Source organism: Protopterus annectens, chromosome 12.part0, assembly GCF_019279795.1.
Source record: "Protopterus annectens isolate FY-2018-M chromosome 12.part0, PAN1.0, whole genome shotgun sequence".
NCBI lineage: Eukaryota > Metazoa > Chordata > Ceratodontiformes > Protopteridae > Protopterus > Protopterus annectens.
In genome coordinates this window covers 610,152,422-610,172,044 of record NC_056746.1, presented here as the reverse complement: position 1 = coordinate 610,172,044, position 19,623 = coordinate 610,152,422, and the positions used below count along the sequence as shown (strand labels likewise).

Below are 19,623 nucleotides of genomic sequence, written 5' to 3'. Positions count from 1 at the left end.
TCCACAATATCTAAAACTGGAGGGATAGCAAGAGGTCTGTGCTGCGGTAGTAAAAGGAACTCTCAGAGCCTTTTCTTAGAATCAGAGTAGTCCTGGCCTTCCCAGTGGAAATGTTCCCTCATAGTATGTAAAGTTTCCCCAAAGGAGTAGTCTTCAGGGGGAGATGTTGAGGGAATAGAGTCTTCAGCATCAGAGTCTTCATAAGGGGGAAAAGTGTAATCCTGTTCCTCAGAAGAATCTGAGGAAATTGAAACCTGGTCGGAGGAAGCATAATCCTCCTTTTGTCTTGATCTTTTATCTGGAGGGGGATGGGAACCCCTGATTAGGGTAATCAAATCTTCAGTGATCTTAAACATCTGTTTCTTAGGCTGATGTACAGTCTTCTTTGGTTTTAAAGGAGTTTTAAGCTTAGCATAAGATTTAGTGGAGAGTGTAATCTGTCTGAAGACACCTTCTGCAACCGAAGGTGTTTCCATTGCACCGGGGTCTACTTCTGCTCCGGTGTCGGAAGGGCCTAATGAAGATGGCTGCATCAGCCTAGTAGACTCCGCTTGAGAATCCGTAGCTGTCTGGGGTTCCAGTTCTGCAGTCGTCAGGGGCTGCGTAGGCGCCTCACTGAAAACCGGAGAACTGGTGACAGGCCCAGCAGAGGCCTCGGAGTCTGGCTTGTTCCTAGGCTGCCTGTCCTTATCCTTGCGTTTTTTATGCATGTCGGTCATCGGCCGCTCCGACGGCATGATATAATTAAATTTCCTACCAAAGTAATGTCATGCAAAGTCAAAACAGCTTTTGATAGTTCGTTTATTAAACCTAGCACAAAACCGACAACCTGTGACGTTGTGGTCTGGGCCTAGGCAAGGAATACAATAAGAATGGAAGTCCTTATGAGGTATTTGCTTCCCACAAGAAATGCAATTGTTAACTTTTTCTGACATCGGACTGAGGCAAGAAAATGTTCCCCCAACGGGATACTTAGCTTTATTGAAGACTTCGGACTGAAATTCGAATCGAAAATCTCAGGAGTCGGCCGACCGGCACTTGTGAACTGCTTCTGCTTCGGGCACCGCGTGGCAAGAAAGACTGGAGAAAATGGCGTTGGATGCCTCTTATATACCCCTGGCATACTGACGTCAGGGAAGAAGCGACAGCAACCGACGCCGGACCAAGACTTTGGAACTCAGGCCGACTGCGGGACTACCTGATGGCAGGATAACCCAAGTCTGATGACTGCAGCAGGGTAACACGATGAACATCTTGGGAAATACAATTCATAGATGTGTTTAGCCACAATGAGGAAGACCTCATTATCAACTAATTCTCAAGTCCCTGAGTTGCATGTAATTACCGCTGGTGCTTATGGTAATTACCAGTGTTGGTATTATGCATCGCATGGACACAGGTACCGCCTCCTTACTCACTATCTTATACACATGCAGACATTCATACACACAGACACTCATAGATATCCCCACACAGAAATAGTCACTCAGGATGACATCCCCACTTAGTTGCACTCACAGACATGCTCACCAGTTCATTAATATGCAAAAGCACAGACGTACACACTGACACACACAGATACACACACACACACACACACACACACACACACACACACACACACACACACACACACACACACACACACACATACACACACACACACAAGCACACATCTCAGCTTTCCCCTGATTTTACAGAATGTCTCTGATGTTGCCTTTTAGATTTGCCCTGCCCCGTGCAGTTGAAGGAGGTTTACAGTTAGTCAACAAAGTCAGACATTAGAGTTTCATACATCTTAATGTTCTGAAAATGATTCATGATTGCACAACCTGCTCTGCTATTAACTTTTTAAGTCAATTACTGGAATATTTAAATATTGTTCTTGACTTTGGGTCTTAATTCCTCCATTATTTTCATTGTTGCATCCTGTACAGGAAAACCAGTCTAAACACATGCAGTGGGAAATGGAACTCACAACCTTCTGACCTTCCAGCATCAAAGACGAGTGCGCTACCTGCTGACATACGCAGATGCACTTGTTCATTTTTTTTTTTTTTTTGTGATAGCTGTCGCTAGGCATGATTAGGACTATATAAGGTAGGAATGTTATGGGTGTGTGTGTGAATTCTCAAGTCTTTTCTTTTGAAAGAAATATAAAAAAATGGTAAGATTGCTTTGACTACTAAAACAAAATGTTACTGAAAATGTTTTTTCTTTTATCTCCTTCATACTGAAATGGTTGTCTGTTCATATTTCATTTTTGCCTCTGAGTTGTGGTAGACTAATGCTTAGAGAGCCTGTTAACGCCTGTTACAGAATGTTACCCTGTGCAGAATAATGCAGTTTGTCATCTTGTTGCATCTAAACAAATGGTATGAACAGTATGAACACAGAGCAAAAATCTATTCAAATAGTAAGGCAATCCTTAAATGTGAGAAGCCATTAATAACAGCGCAGCAAAAATGTACAGCAGAGAGAAAATCTACAGAGAAGGTTATGAGCAAGAAGATAAAGAAGGTCAGAGCTTTGAAAATGTGCAGTAGCAGGACGAAAGAAAACATACAGAGTAGCTATATACACTGATAAACAATGAATTCTACAACAATTTTTCTAGCAGTTGAAAGTGTATCTTAATAGGTCAACAGCATCATATCAACTAAACTGCTTTATAGTCATTTGTACTGCATTAAGTACTTTAAGGAGGCATTTTGCAGGCTAACTTGTAATATCAGGTTGGTGAATTACTGTAAAATGTTCATAGGATCATAGGAGGTTACTAGGCTATTGGCCCTGAGGCCCTTATAAGCCTAGCCAAGAATTTAGCCCATGTTTAGACAAATCAGCACCTGATGCCCCTGTCGAGCAGGGACATGGGTGGAATCCCAGGAGTATATTTTCTGTTTCCCATCCAGTTATCCAGGTTGCACTTCAAAAGGGGTAAAGAGGTACTCTGCTTGATGTGGAGAGGGAGCCTATTCCATAGACAGGGGAGTCTCTGGGACACAAACCTGTCCTGTCAACAAGTTTTGTTGATGTCACAGACCAGGTTGAGGCCACGTGTGTGGGTTACTCGAGTGGAACTTGACTTGTGGATATGCAACAGTCCCATCAAGGTGGGGTCCATGATCTCCTTGTATGCCAGACAGAGGTCACCTCTGAGGAGTCTGTATGAAACTAAGTAGAGGGATAGGGCTTTTAGCCTATCTTTGTAGGGTAGATGTTTGAGGCCCTGGATTCTCCTGGTGAGGAACATCTGTGGTCTCTCCAGCTGCTGCATGTGCTTTGCAAGGTACATGCTGAAAGGGGCGTTGTACTCAATAATGGGCCTTATAAGGGAAGAATACAGGGATGTTATGACCTCCTTGTCCCTGGATGAGATACCCTTCCTTATGAGGTGGGGCATGTAGAAGGCTTTCCATACAATGGAAGCAACATGGTGGTCAAAAGTTAGGTTGCTATCAACCTGGGTGCCCAAATCCCTCATGACTGATTGCGTGTTTAGGACATTGTTATTAATGTGACAATTTGTGGGGACGTCACTCTCCCCAAAGGGGATGATGATGCATTTTTTGAGCTTGAGGCCATGTTTCTACATAAAGATACTACTTTATAACATTAGTTACTAATAGTGAAATACTAACTTGCTATCATCTGATGTCCTACTAACCACTACAGATTTTGAACAATGGTGATATGATTGAGTTTGTCCATTAAAATTCAAATGTGTTAAATAATATGAAACTGCATATTTAACAACTGTATCAGTTAGTAAAAATCATAATAAAGCAGTTTCACTCTGCTCATATGTCTTAGAGACTTTTGTAAGATCTCAATTGTAAAAAGACGAAGGCATTAATTCCTGAAAGTACCATGGTATTATGCGTTTTCCACAATTTATCCATTTTTTTTAGAATGTTGGGTTGCTAATAGTTAACCTGTGATTAAACAACAATTGAGGTAAGTCACTTTCAGCCACAACCTGCTAAGTTTAAATTTTTTCTAGACTCTTTGCTGTTTATATTCACCTCAGATGTTCAACTATAATCAAATGGGCCAGACTTGGGTGAAATAGAGCCCCATGCAAAGGACTCTATGATATGTGCCCCCACACCCATGCACAGTGGTCTACCCAGACCCTCCAGTGACAATTTGTTCTCTCTCACATACATATTACTTTTTTTTTCACATTTTTGTCTTACATTGCTGATGCTGAGCTGGAGTGTGGTTTGCCTCCAACCTTGCAACATATTTTACCTAGCTAAAACTGTACTGTCATAACTGTGGAGGAAATAACTGATTTAATCTAGGGTTCAGGACTGCTTGCCCTTCAAAAGCCATTAGGATGTAACTGATCTGAGGTGTATTTCAGAGATTTTTCCAACCTCATGATCCAGTGATGGCCTGAACAACAGTCATGAGTAAGGAAACAAAATCATTCTTGTTTTTTTGTTTGCTTTATTTCAAGAAAAAGAACAAGCTATGCCAAAAGCTTAATGTTCAAAACCAACTAAATAGCAGTTCAAAATACATGTCAAATGCAAATCTTGAGAGTTTATATACATCATATTTGAAAAAGTGCCTATTTCCCTACTTACCCTCCCCCAGAAAAAAATATAACAACATTCTGTGTACCACGCTGGTGTTAGACTAGGATGAAACTGAATGAATGTATAGCCACAGGCATATAGTTCAAGTTGTCGCTGTTATACACATAAACAACATGCCTCATTATGCCTATCTCTAGAAGACAGTCACCTTCTGTGTGACCCTCTAATGACAGACTGTGACAAATGTGAAGATACAAATGGCCATAGTAATATAACTGAGTTTGCTACTGTCAGACTTATGCAGAGTATGTCTCCTTTTCTCTGGCCATGACTGTTAGTTACTTGTATAGATGTATGAGAAAAGTAAGAAAAGTGAAAGAATAATGATCTGTTAACACACACACACACATAGATGTGCCCACCAATCGCTGTATCTTGTATGATTGTTTTCACCATAGATGTTTGACTGAGAGCAAATTAATTTTATATTTTTATTTATTTTTTGTTCACCAGATTAGTCCCACTAGGCTAGTAGCCTATTTTCTTTGGAAACTTGAAGTGATATTTAGACGACTAAGGGATAGTTGGCCAGGGTATTGGGGATCATCCCCTACTATTTTTAGTAGGTGCCAATAGATCTTGTGTAGCCACCTGAGCTACCACCAACTCAGCAGATCGGACACCCAGGATTGCAGCACCACCTAATGTTACACTGTGGTGCCAGCAGTTTTGAAGAGTAATCCAATTACCTGGAGTGGGAAAAGAACCCACAACCTTCAGATTTTCCATCACCAATGGCAAGCATGCTACCTGTTGAACCATTGACATTGAATGAATAGAAATGAAAATATTGGCAACAGTAATGTATTTTTGCTTGCTGCTGTCAGGAGCATAGAGTGCAACCCACTGCAAACTCCCCTCTTTCACACAAATGTGCAAGCACACACACACACACACACACACACACACACACACACACACACACACACACACACACACACACACACATGCACAGATTTGATCACCAATTACAGCCACTCCTCTTACTGTGTACATCTCAGTAATCTGCATGTGATCAAATGAATGAATAAATACATACATAATGGCATAGGAATGTATTTCATCTGTCTGCTGCCAGAATCATACAGTGCAACCCATTACATCCCCACTGTAGACACACACACACACAGACACACACACACACACACACACACACACACACACACACACACACACACACACACACACACACACACACACACACACACACACACACACACACACACACACACACACACACACACACACACTCTCTCTATTAAATAAAAAATACTTACTTCCCATAGACTGCCTAGCAGTAGCATTAATAATGTTATTTAAATAAATAAATACATAAGTAAACCTTAATTAAAAAGGAACAATTACCCCATAGTGATAAAGCTGTGTCCACTTCTTTCACTTTTTCAGGTTGCCTTAGTCACCTGAGGCTGCCCAAGCCAAAAGAAAACAGCTCATCATTTGGTTTCATCCTCCCTCCCCTGGTAGCACCCCCTACTTCCTCTGCAGCTCCTCCTATCTCACAATCACTGCCTCTCAGGGTGAAGTATGCTTTCTCATGCTAGTGTTTCCTTGGCTGGATAGTGTGAATGCATTATGGCAGCAAAGACTTCACCAGCTTGAAACTCCTGTAAGATTTACCCATGTGGTGAGCTAGAGCCACCCCCTCATCCCACGGTGGATAAGCTAGCAATGGTCACTCAGTCCCATCTGCCCCAGTCAGCTCTTGCAGTGACTTGAGCTACTAAACTGAATGTGGGACAAATGCAGTATAATCAGTTTAGCTTTTATGCTATGGAGCTGGCTTTATTTATCTACACTGTGGACAAAGAACACTTGCAGAACTGCCTGCTTGTTAAAGGTACAAACACTTCCTTTTATGTTTTCTAAAACATTTAAATTATTAGCTGTTTTGTTAATAAAATTGGATTTATCAAGCACAGCAATTCAATGTGAGCTTTTAACATTTTCAAGTTGGCAAATATATGCTTTCTAGCTGCTAGATCTGCCAAAGCAGTTGTCCTCTGATTTTTATCCAGATTGTTTTCCTCATTTGAGTGAATTCTAACTCACAGAATAGGGCCAGAATTGTATTTCTTACCTGCAGCTACTTTTCATAATTTTTTGCTGTAAGAATCTAGTTAATGTTTCTAGTCCTTTAAAAACATATCCTCGTCAGACAATTTAATTACTATCATAGTTTGGCTTATTATTACATAGTTTTTAATATGCACTAGATGGCACTGTCAGTATGGAAATAGGGAGTAGTTAAGGGAAGTTTTCCATAAACTGTAGACTTGAAACATTTACTGCTAAGGTCCATACATTCTATATGTGGTAACATTATTCAAGTATTCATTAAACTCAGTGAGATGTGCTTTGGTGTCTGTCAATAAGGAAAAAAATCAATAGGCATTGAAGTTACAATAAGGTTCATAGGTTCATAGGTTGGTACTAGGCTATCGACCCTTGGGCCTATAGAAGCCTAGCCATAACAATTCCCTGGCTATTTCTTCCCACACTATTTACTTCCCTGGACCCCTGTCTAGCAGGGCGAATGACATGATCCCCAGGGTGAATTTCCTTTCTCCCATCTAATCGTTAAGGTTCCTTTTGAAGAGGGTCAAAGAGGCACTCTGCTTGACATGTATGGGCAGTCTATTCCAGAGTCTGGGGAGTATCTTGGTCAATAAACAGTTTAAACTGGGACTTAAACACATTTTTTTTCACACTGACACAGGCAATATTGTTGCATTCTAGAACCACAATGGCTTCATATTTATGCCATTTACCTGTTGAAAAAGTTCAATATTAAACTGGAAATAAATGTTGTAAAATTAATTCCATTATACAACTGACAGTCTCTCTCTTGTTGGCAGACAGCATAGTGTCCATTACTAGATATTCTGGTAATATGTCTGTATCAAAAATCATGGAGAGATAACAGATATAAGTCCAGTTCATAAGTAATAACAAGAATAGCAGTGTCCTTAAAATCTGCTGGCAACATCTTCTGTAAAAATGCCAAGAATCATTGAAATGACTGGCTATAAGTGTCATTAACTCTTTGACTGTGTTTCACATTTATTGACAGAGGATCAGTTTTGTATACCCAAGCGGATATTATTGGTCTAGACTGTGGGTTGTACAAATCCTTAGAAATCTTGGTGATGTTGAATAACATGGGCCACTTTGGAAATTCTACAGTGAGAAACTGAAATGTGTTTGGAGTGCATTCTTTTTTCAGACAACATATCTATTAAAACATCAATGCACTTACGAGCCTTACTGATATCCAGCCAACTCACACACTTTCATATTTCAGAAGTTAATGATGCCTGATGCATTGGTGGATTAAATGTGCTATTTGTCAAATTTAAATTAGTGGGTAATTGACATATTTAATAACTTTAATTTAACTTGCAAATAAACAGCTTTCGCTGCACTATAGTGTCGATGCTGGCTGTCCTTAATGAAATTAATGAAAATTGTTGTTTCAAAACCCATTAATGATGGTTGTTGAGAATTTAGCTGCTTAGACTTTGAATCTGAAATGAAGTGGAAATATGTATTTTCTCTAGTTTGAGATGTATATATATATATATATATATATATATATATATATATATATATATACATACATACATATTTCTTTTTTTTTCGGTTTTTATAGGGGGTTTGGGCTCACTGTTTTCAAAATTAACTTTTTGATAAAAAGTGAGCCAAAAATAGACTGTCAAAACCTCTAAAGTAAACCATCCTGTATGCTTTGTGGATCTTGTAGAAGGAGCTTCCATTTTTTCTGAACCAATCTCTCGGATATGCTTGGTTGCCTGCTGCAGAAATTCATTGTTTTCACAAAGCAGGTAATGTTAGGTGCAATAACAGGTGGATTTTCATTCAAGTCATTTTTTTTCTTTTTTGGAAGTACATAGTCCTCATCCCCATCATAGTCCTTTTTATGTCTAATAAACTTATTTCTCATTTCTGATAAAGTTAATTACTGCCTTTTCAATCTGATGAAAATATTGTCATATGATTTTTTTACATACTGCAGACTGAACATTCTGACCTATTTCATTGCTGTGCATTTTTAATAGTCAAGTATGTCCATTAATTCAATATCTACCTAGTCAAACAGACAATATTAGATTTCTTTCAAAAGTCTTCCTGTTTATCAGCAATGAGCAACAGTAGCACTTCATCTCTGGTGGTGCCGTCTACAGAAATGGATCCAGTCTCACTAGTCGCTTTTGTCACTGCTTCATGAGATGAGGAGTGCAGATCTGCTGCATCCAAGAGTTCCTCAAAGTGTACCTTATAGCTCTTGACAATGCCATTAATCAAGGTTAGCATTTCCATACCCTTGTTGAGGACAGCCTGAGTCATGAGTTGTCTTTCCTCTACTAAACTTGCCAGCTGGTTTACTGAAACCTCTTTGATGCCATCCAACATTTTCCATGGCTTTACTACATACCTTATATTCCAGACCTTCATTACAGTCACTATTACAGCAGCTACTGCCTTACTGCACCATCATTATCTTCCAGTCAAATCCAGGCACTCTTTCCTCCATTAACATTGCATGACCGGCTTCTTTGTTTAAATTAATGGCTTCTCTCATTTCTGATGTCCACTAGAAGTTCCTAGGGTTATTGCCATGACAACCATTAACTGTCTTCACCCAGAACTCCTAGTCTATTGCTTCAACATGGTCAATCTAATGTCCATGCCCACAGTCTCCTACTGTATGTGGCAGATGCTCTGCTGGAGGAGACAGAAGATGAACGCGTCCCTCACAAAATTAAGAGCTAGGTATTCCCAGAACTCTGACACTATAAGCCTGGGTTTCTGGTGCTGCCATACTGTACTCCTGTCATCTGACCCAAGCTGACCACAAAGTGATGATCAGCTGATAGCTTAGCATTAGTCTTGACTTGAATGTCAACAACATATGGTCTCAGGTCTGATGCATTGACTCTAAAGTTGTCCATTGACCTCTGTCACATAGCGCTCTGGTAACAAGTATCATTATAAGCATATTTGCTTTTTGACATGACATTTCTTCTAGACTGCCCATGACTAGCACAGATGTCTAAAAACAATGTACCAATCAGGCTATGATCAGGTAAGCCAGTCTTACTAATAACTCACTTCCAGGTATCTCCACTGTTTTTGATGTGTATATTAAATTCCTCAGTAGAGTTATGGAGTTAGTTGTTGGCACCCTGTCAAGCTCATTACCTACAGTCTCTAGCAGGATCAGATACTCTGAATACTAGGTAGGTACAGTTGAACAAACAACAATGTTAGCAGGATCAGATACTCTAAATACTAGGTAGGTACAGTTGCACAAACAACAATGTTAGCAGGATCAGATACTCTGAATACTAGGTAGGTACAGTTGCACAAACAACAATGTTAGCAGGATCAGATACTCTGAATACTAGGTAGGTACAGTTGCACAAACAACAATGTTAGCAGGATCAGATACTCTGAATACTAGGTACAACAATGTTTTCCTTCTGAAAATCATAGTTCCAGTGATGCAGTCCTCTTGTCTGTTTGTATAAACTCTTAATGGTACAGAATACAACATGGTGTTCTGAGTTGTAAGTGTCCTGTCCCTGCATTCACCTGACACCTCTTCTAAGGATAAGCTCCAGACAAGGGGAAAGATTACTATCCCCTCTAAGAGGTCTGCCTCCAGAAAATATGCTATGTGTACTTATAAGACCAATAAAACTTAGTTGATTCTTTTTATGCCACTGTACAACTTTGGCTCCTTTTCTAGTAGGGATGTGACATTCCATATCCAAACAGCCAGCTTCTATTTTCATGATCAAGTCGATCCATCCCCCTCCTACCTGCCGCTTATCTGGAACTGCATCAGACATCCCCCGCATTGTCTTGTGTAGTGAATCATTAAGTAATATGAAGTAAGTTTGTACATACATATATATATATATGTATATATATATATATATATATATATATATATATATATATACATATATATATATATGTATATCTACTCATACATACGGGTCTACTTCAAAGGATCAAAATTTCACAACATCGAACCCCTGATCTGTGAAGACCAGATGATCAAACTGAAGTTGTGAAATATCATACAATGCGAATGGAGATCACTGTATAGTGCAGAATGAGAATTTACAGTTCTCTTCACTGAAGTATGATCTCAAAGTTGGTATATTTAAGTAGCAGGGGGTGTGGAGGGTGCAGGGGGTCTTGCCCTCCCCCCCCTGCAAAAACATGAAAGAAGATTGTTTATTTTTTTGTGTTCAATATTTTACAACATCGATCATCAGTTCTTCGATGACCAGAGGTTCAATGTTATAAAATTTTGATCCTTTGAAGCAGACCCATACATACATATATATATATATATATATATATATATATATATATATATATATATATATATAAATATATATGTGTGTGTATATATATATATATATATATATATATATATATAGATATATATATATATATATATATATATATATATATATATATATATATATATATATATATATATATATATATATATATATATATATATATATATATATATATATATATATATATATATATATATATATATATACACACACATATATACACACACACACGCGCGCGCGTGTGTGTGTGTGTGTGTGTGTGTGTGTGTGTGTGTGTGTGTGTGTGTGTGTGTGTATGTGTGTTTGTGTGTGTGTATAGACATATATGGATTCACTTCAGAATCTCGAAATTCCGAAACATCAAATCTCATAGGATTGAGACCATATGATCAATGTTTCAGAATATCGAAATTCCGAAAAAACAAAAAAAAAACAATTTAAACATTTCTGCAGGGGGGCAAACCCCCTGCACCCCCCCACCCCCACTACTTAAATATATCAACTCCGAGATTGCACTACAGCGTGGAAATGGAAATCTCCCATTCCACGCTGTATGCAGATCTCTGTTCAGAATTTCGAAATTCTGAAACTTCAGTCATGTGGTCTCGACCATATGTATTTTATTTATTTATTTATTTTACATTTGTTGACCGGGAGTATCTGACTGAGCTAAAGCCCTTTTTCAGCGGAAGCCTGGGGAGAAAAGCTCCAATATAGAAAGAAATTTAATAACAGTTTTTACACTCATAGCAATATACAAAAGGTTACCATTTTGGTAAAGTAGTTGGCAAGATTAAACAATACAAATCAAAAGAGATAAAAAGTGTAACACATAGGAAGTTAATTGTTTTAGTTTCAGTAGGTTAGGCTATCTAACAATACTAAACAGAGTACAGACAATACTTTAGGAGAATTTCTTAGGAAGTAAAGGGAGTAAGTTATTATGTTAGGTGGTGAGTAATTGTTATACATTTCAGAGAGTTGGTCATGGTCAATGTAGTTGTGAACAGTGACAAGTCCAGTGTTTTTTAAAATAGTCTTTGGCAGCTAATTTAAATTATTTGGGGTGAGTAAGGTTCCTTATTTCTAGTGGGAGTTTATTCCATGCAATAGAGGGATGATAGCTATACAGATTACAGCCTGCCTTGGAACTGGGTTAATGAACCTTTAACAGATCTTGGGATGCGCTTTGGAGATGCCTGGTAGAGCAATCATTAGAGATGAGAGGTGCTGGAGCAGGGCAGAAGGATGGCTGATATAGAATAGAGTGAATGATATGCAGCTGAGATTGAAGAAGCAGGTGAGGTAGTTCTAGGCAGTTTAGGTATTTTAGGGAGAGACAGTGTGAGATTTATATGTTTGTTGAGCAGCAAATCTTGCTATCTTGTGATAGGTTGATTCCAGTTTGGTAAGTTTGGGAACAGTAAGTCAAACATGGTAGAAGGTATGCATGAGTAAGAGTAACTCTAGCTTCTGTTGAGAGGAATTTGTTATTCCTGTACAGGAGTCCTAGCTTCTGATGTTTTTTTTTTATACAGCTGTAAATGTGTAAATCAAATTTTAGTTGATCGTCAATGGTAATGCCAAATAGTTTTGTGCTTGACTCAACTTTTATGGGAGTATTGTTTAGGGACATTATGGAAAAGGATGTCTTGATGTGGTTACTAGTTTTAGGGAGAAAAAGTAGCAATTTTGTTTTTGTAGGGTTAAGAATGAGCTGATTATTTGTTAGCTATGCTTGTACTGAGGTAAAGGAAATATGAAATTCATGATTTCAGGATTGCGATATTCTGAAGGGAACCTATATATATATATATATATATATATATATATATATATATTTATATATATATATATATATATATATATATATATAGGTTTACCGTTAAATGGTCGACAGTAACTTGGTCGACAGCCACCTCCTGGACCATGGTAGGAGCGACTGTCGGAATGTCAACATTCATTTGTACGTCCATTTAAAAGGACATACACGGGCAGGGAGTTTCAGCATGTATTTCAATGGGAGATTTCCACCTTAAGGTTGACAGAATTTGTCGACATTGCTGCGTCGATCATGCAACCTACTTCATATTAATGAGTCGATGTTATTTGTCGTGGAAATCACCGTTCATGTCTGTGATTTTCATCTTTTTGATAGTAAACCATATATATATATATATATATATATATATATATATATATACACACACACGTGTTTGTGTGTGTGTGTGTATATATATCTATGTATATATATATATATATATATATATATATATATATATATATATATATATGTAGATGCACACACACACACACACACACACACACACACACACACACACACACACACACACACACACACTCGTATGAATGATCTACAGGTTGCAAAGGATACATATTACTGCAAAATTCATGTGTTCAGTTGAACTGAAAATATAGTACACTTTGTAAAGAAAGAAGGGGCTTAGTACTGTGATGAACACTTAAGTGAAGTCTTTGAATACATGTGGTCTGATTCACATTTGACTCTACATATTCAATAAGCTTTATTGGGAGAGAAATGATTCAGTAATAAGAGTGCAATACAGACTAATGAGTCAACATCAAAATTATTTTGTAGCTTTCAAACGATACCATAACAAACATTTCCTATATTTCTTTACTTTTGTGTTTGTCTGCATTTCACTTTATGTCTACTTCCATTGCATCCTTGTTTAGACAATGTTTTCTTGATCTGTAAGATGCATTTACTCCAACCTGACTTGAGTACTAGAAAACATTTTTTTCTCCTAAAACGATGCTCACAACCAAAACTGAAATGTGTTTGCACTTTTGCAAACAGTATCATAATACCTTTGCAAGGAATTTTGAGTAGTATAGTTTGCAAAAATAAGACAAATTTGCATTAGGACATTGCATACTTACAGGATAATGATTGTCAGAATAAAGAAGAAAAGTGAACTCTCAATTAAGTTCTCATAAATCCATATGACCCAGTAAATCTTCATGGACTTTAAAGCAGAAATCCATATTGATATGGTTTCATACATAGTTTCTTGTCCTCGGAAAGGGCCACAATCAATTGATGGCTTTTCTCTAAAAATGAAAAGAAAATCTTTATTAGACAAAGTAAACTCCAGTATATGTTCTTTATAAACTGAAGGGGACATTTTTCACTGAATCAAAATCTTTGAAAACAAAGCTAAGCATTCAATGGAATATACAAGATGTGTCCCTCACAAAAGTCTGCATTGTGTGACATAACACCATTTCAGACTGAGATGTGATATCTGTATTCATTTTTAGTATTAGAATTGTACTTATTTACTCTAAATCTATCCTTACTTATTTTATCCACTACTGAGGTAAAGTAAATCACAAATCAAATGGGACACAGCTTTACTCGGATTTTAAATCTGAAGAGCCTGAGGCCTCAACCAGTTGTATATAGGCTAAGGACACAAGCAGTTTTATAATGTATCTCAGCAACGAGAACTTGCTCCAGATCACAATCATTGATCATGTAGAAACTTAAATGTCATGTTTGTACTCAGGATTTGGTCATCTACAATTATCTACAATTATCTCAGCTCTTTTTTAACAGTAGTATCAAACGATCCCAATAACTTAGGAGATGATGAATTGCAACTCTTACTTTTTTCTTATTACTGTTAATATCTTTTCAAACAGTAGGTTACCAGACAGTACATAATTCTAAATTACTCACTACAGTGGTAGACAACTGACTGTAGTGATATCCTCACCTTTGTGTAATAATCATTTTATCAAAACTGGTATGTTGAGTAAATTGTTATATACCTTTTGATACTCTTCTTAACTAGTTCTCTAGGCGTTAACCCATAGCACACAGAGACATACAATGCAACTGCTCAGGCAAATCTCTTCATTTTCTACAGGGAAACTCTCGGGAAAAATAGGAATGTTCTGAGCAACACAAAAATGTTATATTAACCCCCACACTCAACTTCAAGCAGCAGTCATTTTTACAGCTCAGTTTTTTCCACTAATTCTAGTGAAAATTTGTAAATAGATGCTCCCCCAAGGCAAACTAATGTGCAATCATGATTATCATACAATTTTTAAGAATTTAGGATGATTCTTTTGAACACAACAAATAAGTCAAATTAATGAAAGAATTAAATGAAGCAGTAAGAAGCTATAGCATAGAGGATATGGATTACAATGCAGTAGCAGCCAGAGAAAATGAGAAAAAAATGAAGAGAAACTCCTATAAGGAAAATCCTGGGTCTTGAGGCAATACCTAACTTGTAGATTAATGTATTAACATCTTTACACAAATATTTAGTTCTCAGTAAAACAGGAAAAATGATACTCCTCCTCCTTAAGAGTGAATTTGCAAGCCATCTTAAAAACTATGCACCAATAATTAACCTTCCAACAATAAATAAATTGTATATTATGACTGATGCAGTTATAGAAAAAAAACAATCTTGACAATACAACAAAAAAAGAAAAAAAAAGAAAGTCATTTGGAAGAAACATTATTATTAAATAAAACAATCTCAGAAGGTTGTAAAAAGGGGGAGAATCCAGGTATGGCATGGATAGATTACAAAAACAATTCAGTAGCATCCTACATTCATCGATAATGGCATGCTTACAGATGTATAAAATGCACCCTACATAGAACAATTACACTGCAGCTAAGCCACGACAAAAAGCAAATTATTATCTCATGGAAAAATTCTGAGAGGGATAGTCCAGGGTGATTCTGTCTCACCACTGCTGTTTTGTCCTTCCCTTAAGCCATTAAGGTGTTTACTTCATATACTAGGCAATGGTTGCAGTTTAACTTTAATAAATTAGCCTGGTTTAAAGACATCTCATCTACTTTTTGTGGATGATTTAAAATTGTATAGTTTACTGTATAGTTCACCAGATGAGGTTCTCAAAACACAACAATAAATACTTAAAACTCTCACCAAAAATAAGACTAACATTTGGTCTTGATAAATGTGCAAATGCATAGTGAAAATCTTAAAGCACAAAAAAGAAGTCTAAAATGATGACAAGGATTCACGAAGCCTCCGTGTAAGAGTTATAAGTCTTACACGGAGGCTGCAGTTAAACGGAGTGATGTCAGCATGCTTTGCATATTCATGAGAGCATGCTGAATCACACCTACGTCTAACACGGTCCGTGTAAGACAGTAGGGGGCGTGTCCATAGGCTGAGCCCTGCAAGCGGACACACCCCCAGAAGTGTAAAAGTGCCCAAAGTAAACACCCACAACAGAGTCCACGGAAATGTGAATAAACACAACACAACATATGCCCCCACAGACTATGAATATAAAATATATAAATGAACATGTTATATATTTTTTTAAATTGTAAAGATGTTTAACCGTGAGTGCGCTCGTTTGCGCGGGCATGCCCGTAGCGCAGCTACAGTTAGCAGTCAGTGGGAAAGCATATAAGAACTGAATATGCAAAATAAGCCAAGAAGCAATAGCGTAGCGGTAGAGATGTTGGCTAAAGAGCAGGCATTCATGGTTCAAGCCCCTACAACACCAAAATTTTTTTTTCAAAATAAGCAGGAAACAAGTCCCTGACAAATATGTACACATAAAACCACAATTTATATAAAATGTAATGAAATAGCCCATTTATATTGAAGAGATGTGAGGTAACAAAAGAAGAAAAAATGCCAGATGTGCTCATAGCTGAGCTACAGTTTAACAGAGTGAGTGCATCTGCCAGTAGCTGAGCAGTGGTCTAACATGCTAAATCTATGTGCTCCTAAGTGAGCTGAGCGTAATATGCGTGCCGATAGCCAAATGAGGCTTAAAGCAGCGTACCCCGTTTGTGCAGAGCTGCGCACCGCGCAAACGAGCTAACCGACGGGCAACGTTGAGCAAGCCGTATCAAAACTGCCTTTACACAGACACACCCCTCAGCATGTCTAGACAGTCATGAAAAATAAAAAGCAGTGGCCAGGTTCGAACCCAGGATACTATACACCATAGTCAAAGTACCAAACCACTAAGCCATGACAGCAGTACCTAGAAATGCAATAATAGCTAATATATAGGAATGAATACAAACTGGAGCAAGACAATGCAGGTTTACTGAAGTTGATACAATTCCAAAATGGCCAATCACAGATATGTGCGGGAAAAACGGACTATATAAGCCCCATAGGCGGGAATACACAGCATAAACGATTGTAGAACTGACCTGCAGGCAGAATGACAGGAGTAGGAGAGGGTAGTAGCTTTCGAGCACAGAGGTGGGGTGTTGAGGAGTCCAGGTACATGGTCTGGCTCCTAGTCCATAATCATGAGGCCCAACTCATGCAGGGCCAGGTCCTCTGGGGAGCATACAGGGCTGAGGCGTGGGACCGGTTGGCACATGATCTCACCAGTGCCACAGGGATTTCAAGGACTGGTGAGCAGGTCCATCACCACCATGCGGACCTGAAGAGACGCAAGCAGGACCAACTGAACCTTTGGATCCAGGAGGCCCGGCAAACACCCAACGCCCCACTACTGAGTAAGTAACATTTAATTATGTATGTAAGAAATTAAACTAGCTGATATTATGGAGATGTGTATTCCAATATTACTTCATTTATATTACAGCTGCAGGTGTCCGTTCTGCAAACCGCAGAGCCTATGGTGATAGGCTGGTGCGGTTGCACCACCAGGCAGGTCAGTAATCCACTACCAGTAACTGTAAAGAAATATAAAAGTATGACAGTCAGCAAAAGAGTGCAGTGTAGTCAGTAAGGAATAAAATCTGCAAGTAACAGTGTGAAAGTGTATGCAAGTATTGCTTGATTACAAAAGTGTGTTTCAGCCTGTAAGTTAAACCGAAAAATGAAACTGTCTGACATACATTCTGAAATAAAAATGCCCTACCTGTAAGAAAATAGTACACAACCTGCAGCAGGCTGAAAAGTATAGCTGCAGAAGATGATGAAATCACATGTGTGAAATATATCCCTGTGGAAATACTGGAACATGACAGAAGTGAGGCTGCTGGAAAGGATTTTAATAACTACTGGTAAAACATGTCAATAAAGCCTAGAAGTAAGTACCATCCTGAATAGTAAAATGAAAGCAAGTGAGAGAGTGTGAGAAAGTGTCATGAATCCAGCAATACACTAGTAATAACCCCTGAATAAAGTATACTGCAGTCAAGACAGAATGAAATGCATGTGAGATTCAAAACCAAACAGCAAAATCTGTTCAAAGTGTTCAAAGTGTTGCTGCATCTGGAATGTGTATCCCAAAATCTGGATATGTTGCTCTCAGTCTGCAATATGCAGATAGGATGATTGTCTGATATACCAAACATCCACACTTGTCTACAGCTATATAAAGCAAATGTAGCAGGATGATGTAGCTGAACAAAGCTAGATATGAATGTGTATGAAGAACTATAAAATGTATATTGATGTTGCAGTAACAGTCCTATCACCAAGTTGAAATAGTTATCATATAGGAAACTGTAGTTAGAACAGTAGTGTGTATATAACTGTAGCTATTAGAAATGTACAGCATATGTATTGTTATTCGAAGGTGTTAATATTATTTTCTTTACCCCACCCTATAACCACATATAACCCATTCCACGTGAAAATGGTATGTGCAATCACAATTAACACCCCTGGACGTTTGTCCTGTTGGGTCATATATATTTGCATGTCCGTTGATGCATCTGCCCTGTTCATACATCCACACCTGATGGCCTGTTGCCATCAATTAACCCTGCATGTTGTTGGACTGTGTATTTCTGTTCAAATTATGCATGTGTTATGCACCCTGTTCAATGGTGTGAATATCTGGGTGTTTGGTTAATGGGAATACTAATGCATGCTGTTACAACTAATTGTGAATGGTATTATATGTCACTAACCCAAACTGTCATGACATAATGCAAAACATAGGACAACAGGGAAGGCGGGTTCCAGCGGACCCACCTCTCCCACCTCAGCTGGCGAGTGCACCTGGCACTAGTGCCGAGTCCGGACCCTTCTCCGGTGGCCCTGTGCCACCTGCGGGTGGAAGCACTGCAGGGGATGGGGCTCGCCCCCCCTCTGCAAGTGTGGCTGGAGTAGAACCACCACTCACCCTCCGTAGTGTCCGGACTGTGGTGCGTAGGGAGATTCGGGACTCTGTTCTTGAGCCCCTACTCCAGCCTGAGGCACGGGTGGTGCAACTAACGGTCATGCCTGTTGCCCCACCTACACAGCCCCCAGCACAGCCCCGTCCTGGGCAGTGAAGGAACAGTGGCAACTGCCTGTGGGTGGGGATATCAGTTCCACTGTTGCCATCTGTGGGCTCATGGGCTCTGGATATCCAAACCTCCGTCCCCGTCAATTGTGTAAACCCCCCACATGTGTCATACACCTCCCCTGTATGCATCTTGTTTGTCTTGTCTGTTTACCTACCCAACCTACCTCCCCAGCTGTACTGACTTCCTTCACCTGACATACCACTCTCACCTGAAAAAAAAAAAAAGGGCACTCTGTACCCACAAAAAAATTACGCCCCATAAAAATTACGCCCCATACATAGCTGCCCATTCCACACACATGTCTGCT

At 38.7% G+C, this 19,623-nt stretch overlaps 1 protein-coding gene across 3 annotated transcripts in view; it reads right to left on the bottom strand.

The window, feature by feature from the left end:
- The window catches only part of TMC5 (transmembrane channel like 5), a 1,577,296-nt gene that overhangs the window by 158,839 nt on the left and 1,398,834 nt on the right, over window positions 1–19,623 (bottom strand). For all 3 annotated transcript variants that reach the window (XM_044089737.1, XM_044089736.1, XM_044089738.1), the window contains one exon: window positions 13,958–14,128. In XM_044089737.1, the coding sequence (XP_043945672.1) occupies window positions 13,958–14,128 (171 nt within the window). The remainder of the gene's footprint in view (window positions 1–13,957; window positions 14,129–19,623) is intronic.